A 23747-nucleotide genomic window follows, 5' to 3' on the forward strand; every position below is an offset into this window, starting at 1 on the left:
AAAAAACTGGTATCTTCGTCTCAATGAAAAGACGTTAACTTGAATGAATACATATAGACTTACTGCGTTAACTTTGAGGAACAGCTCAGATTTTTTAAAAGTAGTGACACACGCGTTGAATGAAAATTCCATTTAAAAGCTCGGCCACAAATGCGCGTTTCGAGAGCGTAGGCGGAGCGTTAGCGTAGACGGACGCCGGCGGGAACTAACGAGCGCGGATTGCGAGCGGAATTGGCGCGCATTCAGCGCGCATGACGCTCCGCTAACGAAACGCTATCAAAACGCTTTATGCGTGGCGGAGGCATAAGTATGCCAATTTTCGTGAATACGACTGAAACAAATTATCAAAGTTACATAGTTATTTGTCTTCAACTGTCAAAAACACGATTGGTACTCCACAACTATTAATAATGAAATATTATTGAATATTTATTAATGCATGTCCATAAAATAATATGGAAAATACTGAATTTATATGTATGCTTGTCAACAAAAAAACATACACATGAGTTATCTACTGTAAAATAATAAGGCGAGGCATCTGTTGCAACTATTTTGACAGTTAATATAAAATAGACTGATTTATAACTTATAACCCGACTAGACGATTCAGTGTTTTGTATCGAAAAGTATTTAACAATACATTAAGTCCGCCAACGTGACAATGATATTCTTCCAATATGTTTTCCATAACCAGCAAATACATAGCTCAGTTAAAAATGTGTTCTTAAGCGAAAGGGTATTCATGCTTAGTGCAATGAGAATCTTTTTTTATCAAGACTTTTGTTGTGAAGGATAATACACTAAAATGCATAAAAACTCTTTGGTGTTGGAAAACCACAAATATTCTGTATCGATTCTGTAGACACATGCTATTTAAGATTAAGGAGGGCGATTTTGAATCTCGCATACGGGATTTTGTCACTAAAATACTTGCCTATTATTTTCAGTGACAATTTTCTGAATTCGAACGCGTGAGACTCAAAAATCGGCCCGCTAGATGTCAAAAGTTTACCAATAGATTTATTTTATAAGAACTTATTTGACATTTATAAGATTGTTAACCTATTTATGGTTTTACTGACATTTAATATTACAGAAACTTGAACCTAATCATTAGGTTGTAAATGTTTGTATAAATTCCTTACTAACCATTTAATTCAACTTCTAATAGCACAGTTTGTAAATTATTTCGTTTAAGTGTAATTTAACGTCAATAGATGGCGCTAGTGTGCCACTACTTGATTGCATTTTTTTTAATTTGTTTGTTGTTCCTGGCATTTATAATTAAATAAGTATATATAATTCTCGTATAATAACAATCAAACCCCGTTTTAAATATTTTTAAAATGACAATTACAAAAATCAGACATTGAAATTCCGCAAGAATTCAGTGAGTCTACTAGCGCCACCTATCAAGATTTTAAGAATTTAATAAGTTTCGTTGTCTGCACCGTAGATGGCGGTAGTGATCGGGCATTACCGCTATTTCATGTTGATTGTATTTGAACATTTTAACGGAATAACTCATAATTTTAGTCCGTTTTGAGTACTTCAAGTTTTTGTTATGAGGTACGTGATTGTATGGATAATATGGATATGTATGATGATTGTATGTGCTTGAATAGCCTGTCTAGGTAGTAATGTTAATTTTAAGTGACATATTTGTTTTAATTTAAATCACTTATAATTGTTTATGACTATTTTATAAGTTTCTACAATACTTAAGACTTGATTTAATTGTGTGTCTATTGCTATGAAGATGATTTTAATTTTAAATATTCTAAATTAGCACCGCTTTGAGATTTTATCTAAAAATCTTTATAGGGCTTCAGATTATTCAACTATCGCTTTACACACTTTTAAATTTAACTCAGGTTTGCCACCAAAAATTCTAAAATGCTTGATAGTAAAATTACTAAAACTGCTAAATAATTTTATAAGTAACTATAAAATCTGCATTTAGCAAGTGTGTTTTTCTTCATCGGCTATTCTTTATACCATAATATATTCTGTCAAACAAGTTAGTTCTGAGTTAGTTCTGTCTGTCAGTAAATAACAACAAAGAAAACTATAGGTATCCTTTTCTCTAGCACCCTAAAGAAAAGGACGCATATAGTTTTCTTTGTTCTTATTTACTGACAGACTTGTTTGACAGAGTATAGTTACTCATGCTTAATAAATTATTTTAAAAAGTTCTTCACTTACTGAAATTGAAATACTTAGGTATTTCACTTTTTTGGTAAATTGGTTATAATGACAGTTCACCAAACCAGGGGGCCGATTTTTGAGTCTCACGGCGTTCGAATTCAGAAAATTGTCACTGAAAGTAATAGGCAATTCACCGTTTTCAACCGGTATTTTAGTGACAGTGAGACTCAAAAATCGGCCCCCAGGGTCTGACTAGCCTGTAAAAATGGTAGAATATAAATAATTATAGGTTGTACCATAGTACAAACAAACATCGGACTTTATCGACAAACCTAGTCTTGCATCACAATTTTACGGCATTTTTAACTTTTTTACATTTATTTTCTAAATGTACCTATCTCTATTATGCATTGTCACAAAATAAACAATGTAATCTCTTGAAACTGTTTTTATTCTACGAATCCCACCATTTTACCAGACGATTGAGTCTCTATCTTACCCTAATTTCTAAAGCTACGGCAGGCGGAAATGGAATGGAAATGATGATTATAAATGCCTAAGAGTATTTTCTATTCTAACACATATAAAAATCAGCCATGACAACTTAAGGAAAGTTAGTACCTATTTAAAAAAAACTTGTAAGTAGCTAATTTGTAGACATTAAACGTCGATATTAACTCTACATAATATAATCCCAAATGTTCATCCTTGTCTAAATTAGGAGGATCTAGCGCATAGGTTCCCAAACTTTTTTGGGCCACCGCCCACTTGGGTATCCAAACAAAATTTCAGCGCCCCCCTATCATAAAATAGCTGAAATAAACGATGTATTTATTTAGTCATTACATTCAAAAATCATACATTAGTCTCACCCAACAACAACACAAAACCAAAAACGACTTAGAATACGTACTTAAGTACATGTAAAGCAGAACGAAATACATAGTTATATTCAACTTTTTGAGAATGCTTTTATTTTTAAAAATGCTTAAAAATAAAACAAGTATACATGATTAAACACTATTTATTTATTTTTTGCACAATTGTCTTTATTGAAAATATGAAGTTATCTACTGACTTTATTGAACAATCAAGATTTCAATGTGAAGGATGTGCCTGATGCGATTTTGTTAATTTATTTATATCTGGTTGAATTTTCGTTAAAAATAGCCGAAGGTCACCACGTTCAGTAATATGCAGTTTGCTTCTTTTTAGGGTTCCGTAGTCAACTAGGAACCCTTATAGTTTCGCCATGTCTGTCTGTCCGTCCGTCCGTCCGTCCGCGGATAATCTCAGTAACCGTAAGCACTAGAAAGCTGAAATTTGGTACCAATATGTATATCAATCACGCCAACAAAGTGCAAAAATAAAAAATGGAAAAAATGTTTTATTAGAGTATCCCCCCTACATGTAAAGTGGGGGCTGATTTTTTTTTTCATTCCAAGCCCAACGTGTGATATATTGTTGGATAGGTATTCAAAAACGAATAAGGGTTTACTAATATCGTTTTTTGATAATATCAATATTTTAGGAAATAATCGCTCCTAAAGGAAAAAAAAGTGCGTCCCCCCCCTCTAACTTTTGAACCATATGTTTAAAAAATTTGAAAAAAATCACAAAAGTAGAACTTTATAAAGACTTTCTAGGAAAATTGTTTTGAACTTGATAGGTTCAGTAGTTTTTGAGAAAAATACGGAAAACTACGGAACCCTACACTGAGCGTGGCCCGACACGCTCTTGGCCGGTTTTTTTTGTAAGCAATGTGAGAACGGCACTGAAACCTCGCTCAGCTAAATACGAAGATGGAAACGCGATAGAAATTTCTGTGCTATTTACCATAATCCAGGGTACAGTTGAGGTATTGATTTTTGGAGCCAGAACTCCTGGTATCCCATTTTAAATTTCACTTTAATTCTTCATTTGTTGTCAGTTCAATTAGTTCTTCTTCTAAGTTAGGTGACTCTGCTGTATTCAACTGCGAGAATGGATTTAAAAGCTAATCCGGTATGTTTATTTCAAGAATATCTTGGAATCGCTCATTGACGTCAGCATGAAGAATTTGTAAATGCTGACAATACGTTAGTAATTCTTCCTTTGTGGCGGACACTGCTGCTGAGGCGAATATATTCGCCTCTTCCTAAATTACGCTTGAACAGAAGGATTTTTCCCATAAAAGCAGCAATAACATTTTTGGTTTTAATTAAATTCAAGTGATCACCCTGTAATTGAAGATTAACATTATTGAACAGTTTGAACAAATCTGTCAAATATGCTATATCATTTGTAGATTTAATCAGATTTGCTCGCAATTATTCATCTTTGTTTATTAAAAACTCTATTTAGTACCGAGTCAAACAGATTATAAATTCGTGTTAAACATGTATACCCTTTGACAGCCAACGAACTTCGGTATCAAGTCCAACTTTCAAAAGTCATTGTTCGAGTTCACTTGTAATCACAAAAACATTATTCAAAATGTTCAGTCGCTTCTTTGTGGCAAAACTGGACAGTTAAACTTATTACTTTAACCACCATTAACACTCGAAAAATAATTTTATGCGCAGTAAAATTAATCAAGGATCCCCAACGATGAGCTCAACTAGAAAGACGTGGATTTACTGATTGCAAATAAAGCTGTGCACTAGTACATAGTCCATGTGTAACGGTCACCCAGATGGTTTCGAGTTCTCGCGCCGATAAGGAGAATAAGGACCCAACAAAAGATATTAGACAAAACAAAAACAAACCTAAGGTAATAAAACAATGTTAGCTAACGGCGGGCGCGGTTTATTGCATAATAATACAAATGCGCCGAGACAAACGACCAGATGCTGTTTAACAGTAGGCTTTACAGTTATTATTTTAAGTTTTGTTTCCTCATATATGGGACCGCCCCCCTGTGAGGGACGAACGCCCCCCAATTGCTTTCGAGCCCTCTACCGCCCCCCTGGAACTCCTCAGCGCCCACTGGGGGGCGGTATGGACCACTTTGGGAACCACTGATCTAGCGGCTCTGGTGTCTTGCTCTAAAGTTCTTGAGCATCAAACAATCAAAGTTATATTAAATTATAGATAGCGATACTATCCTTCAAAACGAATACTACTAACGCCATCTGTTTACAATGTCAATGACTAATCCCCACTACATTCAGAATATAATGAGAATGAAGTTTTGCACAGATCAGATAGCCTTGTCCATTCGTTAAAGTCTGCGTAGACTTTCTACACATCTCCCTTGCACATGTGTGCGCGTACGAGATGCTGAATCAGTTACTCTTACGCTAACGAACATGGTGGTTATGATATTTACCCCTAAAGATTTCAAGTAATATTTATCTAAAAAAGGTTCAAATAAAATAGCAAAGTACAATTTTTACGTTGTTTATTAAAATAATATTCGTTCAACTGAACACAAGACACGGGCCAGACCTAACCTTGCTTCTAATTCGACAATTTCTACAAAAAAATATTGCGTCCGCCTTTACAATATCCGCTTAACAATAAAAACAATCTATAACACCTATCAACATAACCGAGGTATCGGAGTTGCCAATCGATGCAGATTTTAGTATGTCATCTTTCGCCCCAGTATCTTAACCCTTCGACTGCCAAAGACACTTTGAACACACAAGGTTCACTTTGAGCCGCCATTTTTAATAGGCATAACGTTTAGTGTTCTTAAAAATTCAGCGCAAATATGGATGCGGTGTGGTGTGCGTTCTGCGGCACACGCGACAACTCTGGCAAAAAAATTGTAAAAAATAAAAGGTGGCAACATAGTACTGTCCCTTTCAAATCAATATCTGTGAGAAAACGGGACAACACTATGATGTTGCCACTTTTTATTTTCTACTCTTAGTTGCCAGGCTATATGATGACGCGTACACAGCGAAAATAATATAATAGATCCGATTTTTTATTGAAATTATTTGATACTTGATATTCCTTATGTGAAAAGATTATATTATAAGAAAATATCATTTAAGTATTGCTACTTTAAGGCCATCTGTCAAATTTCATATAAAATGGTGGGTTAACCCTCCATTTTCGTTGATGCAAGTGGCCCTGAGTATTGTTGGATTTATTGGTCCACTAGTGGTTCAACCTTTTTATCAATAATTCAAGCTTACTCTTATAGAACGAACACATACTAAAATATACATCGATGTAGACTGGCTTGTAAGATGGTTTGGATAAAAAAGTCCATGTCACCAATTCGTTGTCTAATAATGCATAAAAAATCATTAATCATTTTTAACAATACATTAAACACTTAGCCGAAAATATTTATATGTTTCCATTTGAGTCTATTACATGCAATAAACCTTTTAATGTACGCTTATATAATTACGGTCTTTGAAAAACGTCAACTTTCAGCACATTGTCGAAGTCACCGTTTAAAACGTCAACTTTCAGCACATGGTCAAGTCACCGTTTTCCAAAACAGAAAAAAAATACCGCAACCGGCAGATAAGAGGCTTTCTTATCTGCCGGTTGCGGTCTTGAGACATTTCTTACTTTTCTGTCCTAGGTATGTAAATTATACTAAGAATAATAGCTGTCATAGGTAATAAGGTTGGTACAAAGACTTCTTTACCCAAAAATCCATAAGTATCGGTTCAGTTTCATTATCAATTTGGCACAGACATTATAGTAAATAATTACATAGTTACAATCCATGTTAATCCCTGGCAAAGTACAGTTCTAGATGGTTTTGGCACTTGTTATAATATCGTCGAAAAATAAATCAAATCAAATTTGCGCGAAACGAAAGTAAATTCCATAATAGTAAAATTCAAAGTACCTTAAAAATATAAATTTAAAAAAAAATCTTATTAAAGATTTAGTTTATATACTTATACCCATGTTCAGTATTGCACATTTATTTCCTATGCAAAGCTAGCGGGTCAGAAAAACATTAAAATGCTTAAAATGATCAAGATTTTGTCAAAATTAGAAATCATTGATCAGTGGTAGTCAACTGTTTTAATCATCGGAACTCATGATAGTTTTAAAAGTCGTAATCAAGTTTTTTTTTCATTAGGGTTTGATTTGCAGTCAACAACGTTAAAAATCTTAATAATAACAATAAAAAGTAATTAACAAAAAGAACTGTTGGATAAAACAAACCATCCGAGAACATTCCGAGGGTATTTTAATAATAATATAAATGCAATATTTTTTAACCGAAAAAAATCTAATATTCATGAATTACAAATTTATTTACAACGAGTCCTATACACTCTTGTTTCTTTATTATAATTCCACGTAATGTAAAAATTATAATATGAAAATTACAATTTATCCTGTTAAAATTTTTCATTATACATTTTTTTGTTTCAAGTCAGTATTCCGCTAATATTTTTCTTTAAACTTTTTATATTGTAATAATGTATACATAAGTAGCATAGTACACTTATTTCTAATATGACACAGTTATATTAAACCTATATTTTATATTTTTACATCATATATGTACTTACATACAGTGGTTTATATTGTACCTAAATGCTCTTTAACACTTAAAAATTAAAATCAGTGGAAAATTAAAAGTGGTCTTTTAATAAGACTTATTTAATTAAACAAATAAATGCATGCAAAATCGAAGAATTTCATGATTTGTAACGCATGCTTGATAAATCTTAGAAAAAAGTCAAAAATCCTTCAGGATAAAATAAATCCATGCAACTAAGAAATTAAAACTCCATTTAAAATGCGACTTATATTAAAGAGCACTCGGTCCAAGTCCCGATTTACAAATTCACTCATACAACGTGCCTAAACTAACCTACGACAGTCTAAATTGTTCCGCACAACGGAAAAAAACTCTTTTCCCTTTGTGTCATCTTACATTTAACTTTTTACAAAAACATGCTACAAAGGGAAATTTATTTTTAAAACTATACCTTAATAAAACTACGCTACATGGAACCTTAACGGTGCAGGCCGTCCGATGAAACATTAAGAAAAATAAACTTAATTAAAAAATTCAACTCGAAATAACTTAAACGATCAAAAAAAGGTTTGCGGCTTCTGCCAGCATTTATGACATATCCCAGGCGTATTTTTCTATTTGAATTTCACTATATCAAGTCGTCAAGGTAGTTGAAAAATAATTAGAAAAATACACGAAATCATTAAGATACAATGAAGTAAATATTGAGTTGAATCCGTTAATAAGATGTTAAAATGAAATATCCATAAGAGAGCAATGTATATGACAATTTTAGAAGTATTTTCCATAGCAATACTACCATAACTTTATATTTCACTGTTTAATCTCAGTTAATAATTAAGGATATTGTTACAAATAAGTACAAGAACGGGACAAGTGAAATAAAAAGTTTCGGTAATGATTGTGTGTTTTTAATCTGTGACACATAATCCTTCTGCATTAGTTTAAAAAACTGTCCAGAGTTATATCGTCACTACTTTTAAAAAAGCTTGTATCTTCGTCTGTCAATGAAAAGAAAATTGTAGTAAATATGTATGGAATGCATATAGACTTACTGCGTTTTAACTTTGAGGAGCAGCGTGAGATACGAGATTTTTCAAAGTAGTGACGATATGATTATAAAAGAAGGTTAGTGTATTGGCTGTGATATAGATGGCGTTGAAATCAACCTATTTAATTTATAATAATTTCATACATTTATAATGCAGCCAGCTTCGATGTCAACAAATCAAAATGTAAAGAAACTTAAATGATTGGTAATTATAATGTACTTTCGTGATATGTCCCACATTTTTATAATTCAAATCCAAAACGAAAACAGGTGTAAATGGCACATTTGACATGTGACTAGTTTGGACAGATACAATATTAGGGTTTTAAAATAACAACGAATAATTTGGAAATGCCGGAAGGAGAGAGAACTGAAAACCCCAAAATTGTACGGAAGAACAAATTTGAAAAATAAACCTGCGGGAGCGGTCATACAAAATGCTAAATGACTCGACCGGGGCTCAAATTGAGATCAAAGCGACTTTAAATTTATGAAAAAAAAAATGAAAACGACACGTGACGCGTAATTAAATGTCAAGTCACCAACTCAAAAGTCAATTCGAAACGTCAATCGTACACCGACGGATTATCGCAAAAGAATACCGCGCGTTCGGTAAAAAGATATTAGGCCTCGAAAGCACACGAACGCCGGTACCCGTCTACGTAGAATCCGACACGGGGGACCCACATGTTTAGTTATCACAACCGACACGGCCGCCAGACGGCGCCAGTCCTCGCCGCTAACCTCGCCGGCGCTAGATGGCGCCACGGGTCCGGCGGCGGCACTAGGAGACGGAGATGACCTCGTGCCCGGGCCGGGGCTGCGCGCGCGGCCAGGACTGCGAGGTGAGCTGTCCGACGGAGAGCGGGTTGTTGGCGTCGCGCGGGTTGGTGCCCACCGGGTGGCGCGGCGGCGGCGGCGGGTCGGACGCGGGCGAGGCTAGGGAGGAGAGCGCGGACAGGCCGCCCGGGCTGGAGGCGGACAGCGGCGTGTCGTCGTCGTCGGAGGCGTCGGACAGCTCCTCCAGCTTCACGTCCTCATCGGAGCAGGACGCCGGCGTGGCGGGCGGCGCGCCCGCCAGCGAGCCCGCGGCCGCGGCCAGCGCCTCCATGTAGCGCACGCACTTCTTCTTCCGCCTGGAACGTTAGCGTTTTACGAGTTTAGGTTCGTAGCCGTTATGAAATACTTTCTGCCCCTCTATTGCACGACAATTTACCTTGTCGCGCGCGAACTCCATAAAATGAATTCGCGCTTGATGTATGGACTCGCGCGCGTAATATGAGTTGTAACGAGTTATGCAATAGGGGCTGAGTGTTATTTTACTTGCGATTGGGCATTTCTAAAAAAATATCCGTTTCACGATCGGTTTAGTAATGGACACAAAAAGGCACATAAAGATGCCGTTTATTATATATTACCGTGATGCAAAATACGAGAAATTAAACCTTTGAAAATCCTTTAAGTACAAATTCATTAAATACTCATTTATTGGTTAAAAAGCAAGTAAAATTACAAGTTATACCGTAATTAAATTGATTACTCGAACTAAACAAAACGTTTCATATTATCAAAAACAGTTAAAACTACCTAAACTCTATTTTCAAAATATCTTTAGGTACACCATTTCTTAATAACACGAAACATTACATTAAAACCACTAAGGGCCAGTTGCATCAACCACATTTGACAGACACATCATCGTCACGCAGCAAATGTCTATGGAACTTCCCATACAATAAAATTTAACGAACGCTTTAACGGTGACAGACGGTTTGATGCAACCGGCCCTAAGTACAAAACATCAATACGTTACAACAAAAACACAAAAATATTAAAAAAAATGTTACATTTGAAACATGCCTAATCAATATTAAAAAACTCAATAAAACAAAAAACCATGCCGGAAATTAAGAAGTTATGTGCTTTCAGTCAGCACGAAGAACCTAAAGAAAACAAAAGATTCTACAAAAAATAAAAACAACGACGAAATACAAACCTCAAAAAACTTGAAACAAGTAAAACAATACAGCATTGTTATTAAACATCAACTTTTAATAAAAGTATAAAGAGCGCAGAAAAACAATTCTCTCTCGCCGAAAAGCTGTTTTGTGTCAATTGGTTTAGAAGCGTCTAAAAAAACAAATTAATTAATAACATGCCACTTAAAAACACATCAATCGATTCTACTACTGTTCACGGCATCTCCATTTCACGACAAATACGAAGACGGCTTTTTAAAAATATCATTCTCTTTTCTATTATTTATCAACATTGTGATGTTATGTACGGTCGAGTTCGTTTCATTCAATTATAATTATCAATTATAATTATTACTTAAGGGATCGAAAATATCTACACCAACACGTTTCATGCTAATGATATTTTTGTTTGCGTAAGTGTGTAGATGTAAACAAAATCGAATGCAACTAACAGTTGATAGTCAAATATTGATAACTGTAGCAAATGTTGCATAAAATTCGAATTATATTTTACTATGTAACAAATTAATTACAGCAATCTCTGATCCTCGGACTTTGTCTAGAATATTTTCAAAACTGCTAATTTTTTTAAATGTAATTTAACTTTTCTTCTTGGTAAACTAACATTCTATAATGTAAAATTTTTAAATACTATTTCAACATACGTGTGTGTCTCACACTGGCCTTAACGGTGCTGTTACACGGGCAACACAATTTCCAGCAATTCATAAACACTTGCCGCGTTTGTCCAATACGCACCAATTAACTATGGAGCAAACGCGGCAATGGTAAGTGAATTGCTGGCAATAGTGTTGCCCGTGTAACAGCACCTTAAGAAACTAATCCTTTCTTTCTTTAAAAAAAAGTAGAATGATATGATTAAAGAGCCGTGGTAGAACCTGGTGGACTGACCGTGGCTGGTGGTGCTGGGGGCCGGCACTAGAGGTTGACGTAGGTGGGCTCCTGCGCGTGCGCGTGCGCGTGCGGGCTCGCCACCAGCGGCGCCTCCGGCCGGAGCAGCCCGAGCCCGCCCGACACCAGCACGCTACTCGACTCGGGGCTGCGGCCCGGGAGGAAAGGGCAGGAGGACAAGTGAGAGAAAGAGAAGGATAGAAAAGGGATATTGGGTAGAAGAAAGATATAAAATTTAGCATAAAGAAGAAGAAAAGGGCAAGTCAGTGGGGAGAACAGATTAGGAAGGATATTCAAGTTATAAAAGAATATAAGGTTATATAATAGACGAGGGAGAATCAAAAGTCAATAACAACAAGAAAGTTGGAGAAAGGAAAATAAATTTAGTTGATGAGGACAAGTGGGAGAAGAAGAATTAGAATTAAATTTAGTAGAAGAGGACAAGTGGGAGAAAGATAATGATAGAAGAGGGATATGGGTAGGAGAAGCATTAAATTTAGGATAAAAGGACACGTGGGAGAAACAGAAGAAGGATAAGAAGGTAAAGGATATTTAGTTTATAAAAAGGTAAAAGATATGATAGAAGATATCAGAAAAAGCATTAAATTTAGGAGAAAAGTGGGAGAAACAGAAGAAGGATAAGAAGGATATTCAAGTAATAAAAAAAGAATATAAGTTTAAGTAATAGATGAAGGAGAATCAAAAGTCAATAACGACAAGAAAGTTGGAGAATGGAAGATGATTAAAGAAGTAAGAATGTGGGGGGAGGAGAATATCAGGTGGTGATATAAGATAAGCGGGAGATTTAATGTGAAATGAAGAAGAAGATAAAGTAACAATAGAAGGAGAATTTATATTAATGAAAATAAAATAGTAAGAGCAAATAAGATTGGTAACCAATTTAAATTTAAACGTGTAACAAAAAGTGACATAAATTAAAATTATTGTTTGTAAGGAAGAAATATTTAAAACAGAAGAGTTATAGTGATTATAAAATTATGCAAATAATAAACAACAAAATTACAGAAACAAAAGAAAAATAAAAATAACGAACATTGTTTAGATTATGAAGTGGGAGGTTATGTACAGGTGAATAGAGACAGATCCGAGTCAAGTGGCGTGAGGCAAACAAAACAAAATCGCATCGGAGCAAAATATACAAAAATAGTTTCAAAACGTCACCAATAGTGCCAGCGGATCCAATCCGTGGGAAGCGGCAATCATGAGTGGAGAAAACATTTCATCAGTACACGGAACTTTATAACCTCACACTTAACGTAAACGAATTCAAAGAAAAAAGCGAGAGATTCAGAAAATGTGTCAAGATTTTTTTGAAAGCTTTTCTTCGACAAATGATTGCCCTTCGACGCCGGCCTCGCACCTACTTCCACTACTTCACTCTTTTGTCTACTTTCAAAAAAATCTATTCCGTTTCGCTATAGTATTTTTATATATTTCTTTGTGAAAAGACACATTTTCTGAATCACCATATTCTTCAGCTCTGTTCGCTCTGAACAGGTTAAAATAAAAAACAAATTCGTAAAAATAACAACTAAGTTACAGGATTTGTTTTTAAATAATACGAAAATGTTACGACCAGGCTCTCTTGGGAAATTGTAGACTGAAAGATAGCCAAGTCTTTCCACATAGAAACAATATCAAAATAACTGTCGCCAACAGTTCCACAGATTATGGGTTGTGGCCGATAGATTTTCTGTGTCAAGCGAAAATAAATAAAAATGAGAAAGAGGGACACACACCTGCAAGGCTTGCACCACTGGTTCTGTTGGTCGAGGCCGTACCTCGCTCGGCACTTCTTCAAATTATTTCCTGGAAGTACATTAGGACACACAGTTAGAACACGCGCTTTTAAATCCACTCGGAAAACAGTCTTTGGATACTCGGAGAAATATAATTTATGGCAAAGTTATCAAATAATTCAAAATTGCAAATCAATCATTATGGAATTAAATGTCCAGATTAGAAAATAAAAATATGACGTCAGATAAATTTTGGTTCAGCGGTCAAATCAAGAGGCCAATGAAAACGCTAAATAGTCGCTTGCGAATCAAAGGTTACCCGAAATCATATTCCAAGCCTTAATGTAAACTAATACGCTAAACTACAAAGAAGCAGCATGCAACCGTTCCCCTGACGTGTTAGTGGCATGCGGGAGAGGACGGGACAAACGAAAGGGATAACGGAAAAAACATTGGTTTTAAAAATAACAGACTACACGCATGAACTTCCAAAATAAATGCTAACTACGTTCGAAAATAAAATAATAACCACAAATAAACATGACGCTTATAAGCAAAATTGAAGCAGAATAGGTTCTCCGGAATCAAAAATAAATATTGAATCATTTGGCCAGTATCATTATATATAGACACCGCAGACACAAGCAGGCTGGGCCGGTGGCAACCGCGGGCTGCCCGCGGCCGCGGTCGACACTCGGAGGCTGTCCCAGCCCACGCCGCTCCTGCGAGCGGCACCGTCCTGCGGAACATGCACGCCCCCGACGGAACAGATCGGAAAGCCAAAAACCGGGACAACCTTCGAAGGAGTGCCACTCACAACAGGTTCTCATAAAATAGCGTTGTAATAAAAATAAATAAAGGCGATAAATAATATATAAAAATACTGATATTTCTACAACCTGGACCCCGTTAACCAACATTCGGCAATAATGCTATGTCGAAATGCGTTCTAGAGCGGTTGACCTCCACGGGTGAGGTGAGGGGACAGGAACGGCGGGCGCCTTGAGTTCCCGCGCTACGCTCTCGTGTGAGCGAGGAGCTCGGACGCCCGCCGCGGGATGGGACGCGTCCAGCGGACGGGAGGCGGCCGGAGTGTAAGGCAGTACCTCCATCGGTTGTCTCCTGTTTTCGCTTCCTCTTCTTGCCCCTTTGCGTATTAGCCCTAGACGACCAATCGGGATAGAGCTGCATGTGCAGCTGGCGCTCGCGCCGCGCCAACTCGTAATACTTTGCCTGCTCCTCGCGGCCCAGCGCATGCCACTGAACCGACGCGATATGGAAAGAAAAGAAAATGCACTTCGACGGTGGTTCTCGCCCGGGCCGAGCACCGCGCCTACTCTCGTGCTAGAAAAACAGCCCGCGTGAAGCCGCCTCAATTTTGATCCTAATGAAAATGGCCAATTATAGTTCCTCACAGAACCTATTCTGCGGACGGTATCGGTCGCGGTTCGTCTAGACATCTAACAAACCAATATAGTTTCCGAGAGGGGTGTAGGGTGTACATGTACACGATCACTCGACGACTACGTACACAGAACACGCAACACTAAGGGCGGGCCGGCGCGCGTCCAGTGCGGTCGTCGCCGACCCGCGCACCGCGACGGTTCCAGCCGCTTTTCTAGCACAGGCACCTCCGGGCCGCCGACACACAGTCACAGTAGTCAACACGCACACACGCACACTCACATACGGACAGGACGGGTCGGACTCGCGTTAATACAAGCCGGTATTAGTTACGGGACGGGCTCTCTAGGGGGTGTTAGTGGGTGTGCGAAGAGAGCCCGGTAGGAGAAGCGAGTGAAAGCGCGGAACATCCCAGCCCCTCGCGTGTCGGGTCCTAGGGTCCAATACCTCCCAACTCGGCAGGACTACGGTCCTTTTTCCGCTTTTTCTTTTTGGAACCGTAACCGTAGTTGTCCCTCGCGCTCCAGCCCGGGTACAGCTGCATATGGAGCTGTCTCTCCTGTCTCGCTTTCTCATAGTACTTTGCTTGTTCTTCGCGACTCAACGAATGCCACTGCGTTAGATGACGACACGATATTGATATGTTACTGAGTGGACAGCTGTCGATCGTGGACGCTCAACGGCGTTGAGCGTCCATGACTGGGCTTGTTAGGAATCGGATTACGTTCGCAGAACTGCTTGTTATTCAGCGCGGCGGCGATACAAAAACACGTAGGCATTCGATACCATAATCATATTCCTAACAAGACACAATACAAAGAACATTGAATTTTAAAATTGGCCATTATGTCTTACAAAATGTCAAGTCATTAAGATCATCATGACTCAGTGACACGAATGAATCTATACTCCCGAAATAGAGGATATTCAAATTTTACCTCAATTTTGGATGCATCATACTGAAGGGACAACGAAACCTGAAAGTAGGCAATGTAGAAGATATCGTAACATTTTTCTTTGCGTATATTGAAGTTTTATTAAGTGTATATTCTCAATTGATATCTCTTATTCGATAAAAATTCCGTACCAAGAACCATTTCCAAATCATCCGTATTCCGAGAGAGATTCATTCGCACCACGAGTTCCAAATTCAAAATTTAAAAACACATTCTAGAACCATCAACTCACCCGTCGTCCCAGTATCTGGTTGATGGCCGCCGATTCCTTCAACGTACACTCGGCGACAACCTTCGCGCGCATCTCCTTCATGTAAAGCATGAACGCGTTGAGCGGCTTCTTTATGTGCGGCTTTTTGTTCTGCTCTTTACTGTTGTTGCTGACTGTACTGTCCGTTGGCTTGTCGGTGGCGCTGCTGCTGCCCTTTTCTAGTGACCTGAAATTAGATAATTAAGGATTAATGTACCTTTAAAACAGATATAAGTATAAAAGATGTCTACATTGAACTTTTTTGTCTGATTTTATAACTAACTTTATTTTATACGCACTAAACGTTTCGCTTCAACATTTATTTTGCGAACCGCCAAGGAGTGGAATGCCCTGCCTGAGTCTGTGTTCCCACATGAGTAGGTACAATCCAGGTCTCTTTAAAGCAAGAGTAAATAGGTATCTCATAGGTAAGCGTGATCCACCGTAGACCGCATCATCACTTACCATCAGGTGTGATCGTGGTCAAACGTCTACCTATTCATACTAAAAAAAAAAAAAAACTATGTAGGTGCTTAGGTACCAATATTTTATTAATTAAAGTTTTAGTGAATTTAATATTGAGTTTCTTGAACGAGACTCCAGTTTCGTAGTTATCGACTATCGAGTTTCTAATTAAAATAATTTAAAAGTAGAGGTATAAAGTATATTAGCTTTTACCCGCGGCTTCGCCCGCGTATGTAATCTTGTTTTTCCATACAAACTTTGGACCCCCATTTCACTCCCTGGAGAAGAATTTTGAAAAATACATCTTAGTGCTCCTTTACATCCTTGTAAGGAACCTACGTGCCACATTTGGGATCTCTAGGCCCAGCGGTTTCGGCTGTGCGTTGATATGTCAGTCAGTCAGTCAGTTTCTTGTTTTATATATTTGGATGTATATGTACATTTTATTTTACTGCTGCGTAGTATGCAGTATATGTTGGTCATTTCAACACATGTTAGCATTGTTCGCGTCTATCCAAAGTTTAGTAGAACTCGTACTCAGAAGACGACTATTATCTTCGATAAGATAATCATTAATCATTTAATAAAACACCGGAAAAATAATGTTGTAGTTCAAAACAAACAAAACTATATTCTTAAAGCAATAATTGTAACTTTTCGGGCCACCCTGTATTATCACATTTATAACAATGTCCCAGGAAAATAGCTGGGTGAATTGCAGAAAATGTGTACCTTTTAGCTAATTTAGTGTCCCGTGAAAACAAGGAGGGTTTAAAAATATATTTTGAGAAATAAGGCACACCGGAGTTACGTTAATTTAATAAAAGCGAATCTTTTGATTCATTTAAAAATTAATCTTAAGACAATTGTAGCTTTTCTTTTTTTTTATTTTATTTTTTCGGTGATGCATGCAGTAACTTCACAGCAGTATAATCATGTCCCAATGTTGACCGTACTTCTCTCGAGGAAGGTTGTTACGACTCATATTAGTTTCTTAAAAGTTTAATTGTAAATTATTCAGTCTTTACATGTTCTTCTTTATGTTCAGTACGAAAATATTTACTTAAATTAGGAATAATATATTATTTTGGTAATATTACATATTGTCCCAACTTATAGAACTTTCGTTACTCAGGGTTAGTTACGGAGGAATATCCCAAAGATTAGTTTAAAAATATTAGTAGAATTACTTCTCATTATTATTATTACACATAGGGAACAACTGTCAAATTGTTGAACACAGCGGCATCCATTTTGTTTTTCAACGTAGTGGCTCATGGATGGACGCGTGGTGTTTATTGCTATAAAATCTCAGGGTGATTAACGGTGAGTTTCCAAGGTAAATAGTTTGATTATCGTACACAGTTTTATTCATAAATGATTGTTTTTACAATGTTTTCTACAAATTTACAAGATTTTAAAGCAATATGTGACATGTTTGACGATAAATATTTTTTGAGCTTATGATTTCTCATATATCTTTCTCAGTTTCGTTATTTTTCGTTACGTAACGAAACTATTTTCACTGCGATTATGTATGTCAAAAATTTATAATAAATATTGTTGATTAGAATTATAATGTTTCATTGATAATTCTGTTTTATATAGAACCGGGAACATTTTTATTCCCATGTATTCCACGCCTTATGTTATCAGTTTCGTTACAGCAATTATCAGTTTCGTTTTTTCTCAGTTTAGTTACTAAATCCAAAAGGTACATATTTTCTGCAATTCACCCAGCTGTCACTTTAAATTTCCATTTTAGTCGCCACGGCCATAAACTGCACCGGACCAATATGCTAACGAGACAGACAACGCATCCGGTTCGAAATAGACGCATTTCCGGCGAGCAATAGACAACGCATGTTGTTTATGACCGGCGCTTGTCAGTTTCAGAAGAGCGTAAGTAAGTATGGCAGTCGTGAGGAGATACGATTGTCTAAGAGTGAATATTTACAGTAGCATTGGTTACTTTGGAAACGTCGTAAGTTAGTACGGGAGTTGTAAGGAGATACGACTATTTGAGAGTAAATGTTTATACTAGCATTGATGACTTTAAAAACGTCGTAACTGTAATGAAGATACGATAGTTTGAGAGCTTAAACAAAGGATACTATAGACCAGACAGCCAAATAATAATACCACTACCGAACGAGATGGTCACATACAAATTATAATAAGAGTGACAGAGGGCAAAATGTTATTTTTTGTCTTTGTCATAGTTTCACTTTTTCGCCGCTGCCACAAACGAGTTTGTGGCAAACAATAAGGACGTGACTTGTCAAGCTTATTATCCGCCTAAATTACGTAGGTTGTTTATGGTAAACTGTCAGCCATTTTTAAAGTGATTCTTAAATTCGTCCATTATTCTATATCTGTCCCTTACGGGTGTACGCTTGTGTCAAGTCTATAGTATCCTTCGTCTGAGTTTGAGAGCGAATGTTTGTACTACTGTTGAAAACTTTGTAAAGGTCGTAAGTTAGTAATATTGTAGTACCTTTAGTAGTAATGGAGATAAGTCAGTTTGAAATTGCTTTGTTTATGACTACAGTTGACTACTTTGTAAACGTCGTAAGTTATTATGGAAGTCGTAACACTCGTAACGAGATACGGCTGTTTGAAAAAGGATATTTATTACTGCAGTTGGTAACTTTGTGAAATCTTAAATTTAAAACTTGTAAATCTTAAACTAAAAACCTAGTCGTGTAAAAAGTAACATACCTAACGCTATAAATATAGAGTCAATTCTAAACTCCATCCAAAAGCATAATTAAGCGACAGTTTAATAAACCACAGAAACTATTAAAAATAATTATAAAACCAAAGAATGCTGAAAAACGACTTCCTTCCACGCCCAGGACCAAACTTTATTTTAAAGTTAAGCTAAAATTAGAAAAAAATACAAAAAGACGTAAGAGACAACAGTTTTTGTAAGTATTTATGCTTATTTAAAGTTAGAAAACTATAGTTTATAGGCGTTTCTAGTAAATTATTTAGAGGAACGTTCGAAGTCTGACTTACGCCTTCCGTCGGTTGAGTTTAAAAATGGAAGAAAAAGCGCCGTGCGCGGGCGCAGAGGTGATTATGGCGGATGGTCGGCAGAAACGCGGGGAATGGGAAATGGTAATAAGTATAAAAGTTTCTTTAGATTTTCATGTGTATGATGATGAAAAGTCCTGTTAAAAAATAGATGTGAAACGATTCCATCAACATTCTGTCAGATCTTTATCAATATAATATCTTACAATGCGCTTGTATCGGATGTAGACATACAAATATTTCGTATGGACATAAGCAATAACCTAACCACAAAATTAAAATTTTGAAAATACCCCCGACCGCGACATAGTAGACCGACCGACCGAAAAAAGACAAAATTCTAACATACAACATACATACAATCACGCCTGTTTCCCACAAAGCCTACCCCTTTGCACAGAGCCCCAGAGCACATAAAACTGCTAAAGTTACAGTGCCACTCTTGGCAAATAAGGGGTTGAATTGAAAGGAAACGGAACTGTGACATTGCAGTGACAGGTTGCCAGCCTCTCTCCTACGCCACAATTTAGTAGTAGTAGTAGTAGTAGTAGTAACTCTTTATTGTACAAAAACACATTAAAAATAACAAAAAAAAAACCCAACCAATTTACCCCAAAAAACAAAAAAAAATCTAAATTTGACAAATAAACACAATTCAACATGGCAGCCACACAGCACAGATCGGCGATAACCGTTTTGGGCAAACGGCGAGATACCATCGTTGCCGACTGTACCGTTAAGAGAAGGCGTCATATATCATCTTAATTAAATTTCTCTGCCACCGGCTTATTTACATGAGTACTGGCGGCGACTCAAGTGTTAGCTTTTATTTTTATTGTGCCGTTTGATCTGCCCAATGGTTTGGGAGGTTTTTGCTAGTTAATCGTAGTACGTTCGTATTGATAATTTTACATATTGGGAGCGTAATTTTTAGTACATTACAGTTTTTAACACTGTTTGCTGCGTTTCAGAGTCCCATTGATTCGGGATGCTCCGTGAATTAGTTTGTATGTAGCTTAGGGGTCCGCCCTGTAAGCTATACCGTCATGCGTGTGAGCGTAGGCTCCGTATGTGGCATTGTTTCAGCCCGTATATGATCCACAGTAGGGACTCCGTTAGTCCGTATACCGCTTCTCCGAGTGAGGTAGATTTAGCACAGCTCTTCCCTCAAGTCACTGTCTTACTGTGTAGAAACGGACTCCCCAAAAAGGGTTCCATTAATTACTTTAGGCACATCAGGCCCCGTAGCCGAATGGCATTTCTGCGACGCGAAACGAAAACGAAACGCCGGGAAAGGTAGTCTGGCTCTGTTGCGCCAATACGCAAGAGCGATAAAGATAGACATCTACGAGCGTTTCGTCTCGTGAGCGTTTGTGCCATTCAGCTACGCACGCAGTTATGGGTTAGTGTAACAATAAAAAGTCTTGTCATACATACATACATACATACATACAATCACGCCTGTTTCCCAGAGGGGTAGGCAGAGATCACGGATTTCCATTTACTACGATCCTGACAAACCACTTTCGCTTCACACACTTTCATAACATTTCTCATACACGCTCGTCGGTTTCGAGTACTTCTGACCTGGCCTCTTTGCAATATTTCCCCGATTTGATCAAGAAAAGTTCGCCTAGGTCTTCCTCTACCAACTGACCCTTCCACTCCTTTTTCATATACTTTCTTCGTTAATCTCCTCTCATCCATCCTCTCTACATGCCCAAACCACCTTAACATACCCATCTCAATCTTTGTCACCACATCAGTTCTCAGTCTTGTCATCATTTTAAATTATTTTCAATGGCTAATACCGACGATTACTATATGAATATCTGTTATGATATGTTTGATATAGGCTTTGATTTTTACCAATTTTCATGTAACTTCACGTTATGTTTCTTTTTTAATTTGCTGACCTAAATCAAACAATTGTGACCCCGATTGTACCTTTGAAATTAAAAAGGTTGTTATGAATGTCGTAGGTGTGAGTTTGGTTAAGGTAGCTCTTTTTCTCACTTCACGTGAAAGAACTGAGTTTTAATTAATTAACTTTAACCCTTTGTACGCCAAAGACGTGAAATGACGCGCGAAGCTACAATCAAATATCAACCTTCGGACATTTGGCTACGGTTCACTATGACGCGCACGCAGATTCAAAGTGCTAATACTATTTGTGGCCTTCTATCACATACGGGTCCATACTTAAGCAATAAGGTCGTTTTCATATGAAATTCAAAGAGAATTTCGTACTTACTTGGAAAGTCACATTACTAACGAAAGTTGACTGCGTTAAGATGATGAATTGACGAGTAATTTAATGCAACCTAGTTCCCAAGTTGTTAAATACGTTCATTATGTTTAATGATGGCATAAGTCAGCCACTTCTGAGTCTTCTGACACATTTTGAAGTTTAAAACGTCTATATTTCACACAATATTTTAATTAATTTTTATTAACTACAATTGATTGAAAAAATACAGTTGTGCAGCCGTAAAAGCTCGGCCACACATGCGCGTTTTGAGAGCGTAGGCGGAGCGCATTGATAGCGGTGCGCCGGATGAACGCTGGCGCTGCGCCCAGCGCAATCAATGAGCGCGGATTGCGAGCGGGATGCGCGCGGATTGCGAGCGGAACGCCAGCGTTCGTCCGGCGCACTGCTATCATTGCGCTCCGCTACGCTAGGCTTAAACGTGTAAAAAAAACCTATTTCATATTACTAATTTTGTGTTTTTAATCAAACTTAGATTGGGGAATCTTTTTTTGTAAATAGTAGGGGACAAACTAGCCAATGGGTCGTCTTATGGCAAGCTATTACAAGCGCCCATGGATACCTCCAACACCAGAGGAGTTGGAAGTCCGTTTCATCTTTTATAGAACTAATATTATAGAGTCAGACTAAGCTATCTATCTCAACATGACATTAGTATTAGCTATGACAACGGCAATGTTAATTTCATATTTCTATGCAAACGAGACCCCTCACTTATTATTTATGAGCTTTAAAATAGTATTTTATGCAACTGGCGTTTAAGTGAGGTCAAAAAAGACGAGTGGCGTGAGTAACAATTTGAGGCGAAGCCGAAAATTGTTAATAAAGACGCCACGAGTAGTTTTTGACTCAGTTAAACACCGTTGCATACAATACTTTTTCTACGACCATGCACTTACTTAATAGTTTTCTAGAATAACTTTCGTGAAATTCGCACTATTTCCTGTATTATGACGCGTCGGCCTCCCCTCTGTTCCTGCACTCACCCTGTCGCTCGCACTCCCCCGCGCCGCCGCCGCCAGCCCCCGGCGCCCCGCGCACCCACGCTATATCCCTTAAAGGCTTCCTAAAAATGCTTTAAGAGCTATATCGTATGCGTGGGTGCGCGGGGCGCCGGGCGGCGGTCGGCATCTTTTATGTAGGGTTTTAACGATCTATGCACGATACTGAAAATGACGAATAACAACACGGGAGTAGAAAAAATATATTATTAATTTAACTTAAAATCGGCACCCATTTAAAATATGTCGTGTAAATTACGCTGTACGTTTAACGCATCTGTCAAACGGTGGCTTATCTCTGATCGCAGGGGTGGACCGTGTAATGTACGCGATAACATCGACTGTAGGGTTGACTAATGTCTGAGCATTGAGCAGTAAAAAAATGTACTAAAGTTGGGCTTGACAGGTTTAGGTACTTAGGTTTAATTAAAAATTATAAGTGCAACAAATTATAAAATTAATAGGTTTTTTTTGACATGTATTAATGCAATCAAAATAGGACTTTTGATTTTATTTTCCTTATTATAGGTACCTACCTAAAAATTTCATAAATGATGTGATGATGTTTTTTTTTTGTAGCCTATATTGTTTCCCACTGCTGGGCAAAGGCCTCCCCTATTTTCCGCCACTCGTCACGGCTCTTTGCATGCTCCCGCCAGTCGCGACAAAATGAGTCCAGGTCTTTCCGCCATCTCATTTTTGGCCTACCTCGGCCTCGGGTAATTTGTGGTGCCCATTCGGTCGCTATTTTGGCCCATCTATCTGGAGGGATCCGACAGATGTGTCCTGCCCAATCCCACTTGAGCTTGGCTGCCTTTACACCCACATCTGCGATACCTGTTTTGGAGCGCAACTCCGTGTTCCTTATCCGATCGATTCTGATGATGATATCACAGAAAAAAAGAGACAGGAATTTTGGTCATTAGATTTCATTTAAATTAATAGTGCTAGTTAATTTTTTTACAAAGAAAAGTGATCATGTGTAATAGACTTGTCCCGCTAGACTTTAACTCGTTCAAAATATTCGACTAAATTTTAAATTGGTTTATACAGAA

The 23747-nt window shown here is 37.5% G+C and overlaps 1 protein-coding gene across 4 annotated transcripts in view; it reads right to left on the bottom strand.

Moving 5' to 3' along the window:
* Positions 1-6155: 6155 nt before the first annotated feature.
* The window catches only part of LOC125237359 (protein pangolin, isoforms A/H/I/S), a 257665-nt gene continuing 240073 nt past the window's right edge, over positions 6156-23747 (bottom strand). For 2 of the 4 annotated variants that reach the window (XM_048144360.1, XM_048144363.1), the window contains 4 exons: positions 15901-16105; positions 15160-15325; positions 13309-13378; positions 6156-9793 (listed from right to left, as the gene is read on the bottom strand). In XM_048144360.1, the coding sequence (XP_048000317.1) occupies positions 9442-9793; positions 13309-13378; positions 15160-15325; positions 15901-16105 (793 nt within the window). In that variant the 3' untranslated portion in view covers positions 6156-9441. Of the gene's footprint in view, positions 9794-11548; positions 11697-13308; positions 13379-14414; positions 14569-15159; positions 15326-15900; positions 16106-23747 lie in introns of all 4 variants that reach the window. The other 2 variants (XM_048144362.1, XM_048144361.1) reach the window with 2 other exon arrangements.

The sequence above is a fragment of the Leguminivora glycinivorella genome, chromosome 21, assembly GCF_023078275.1.
Source record: "Leguminivora glycinivorella isolate SPB_JAAS2020 chromosome 21, LegGlyc_1.1, whole genome shotgun sequence".
In the NCBI taxonomy this organism is placed as follows: Eukaryota; Metazoa; Arthropoda; class Insecta; order Lepidoptera; family Tortricidae; genus Leguminivora; species Leguminivora glycinivorella.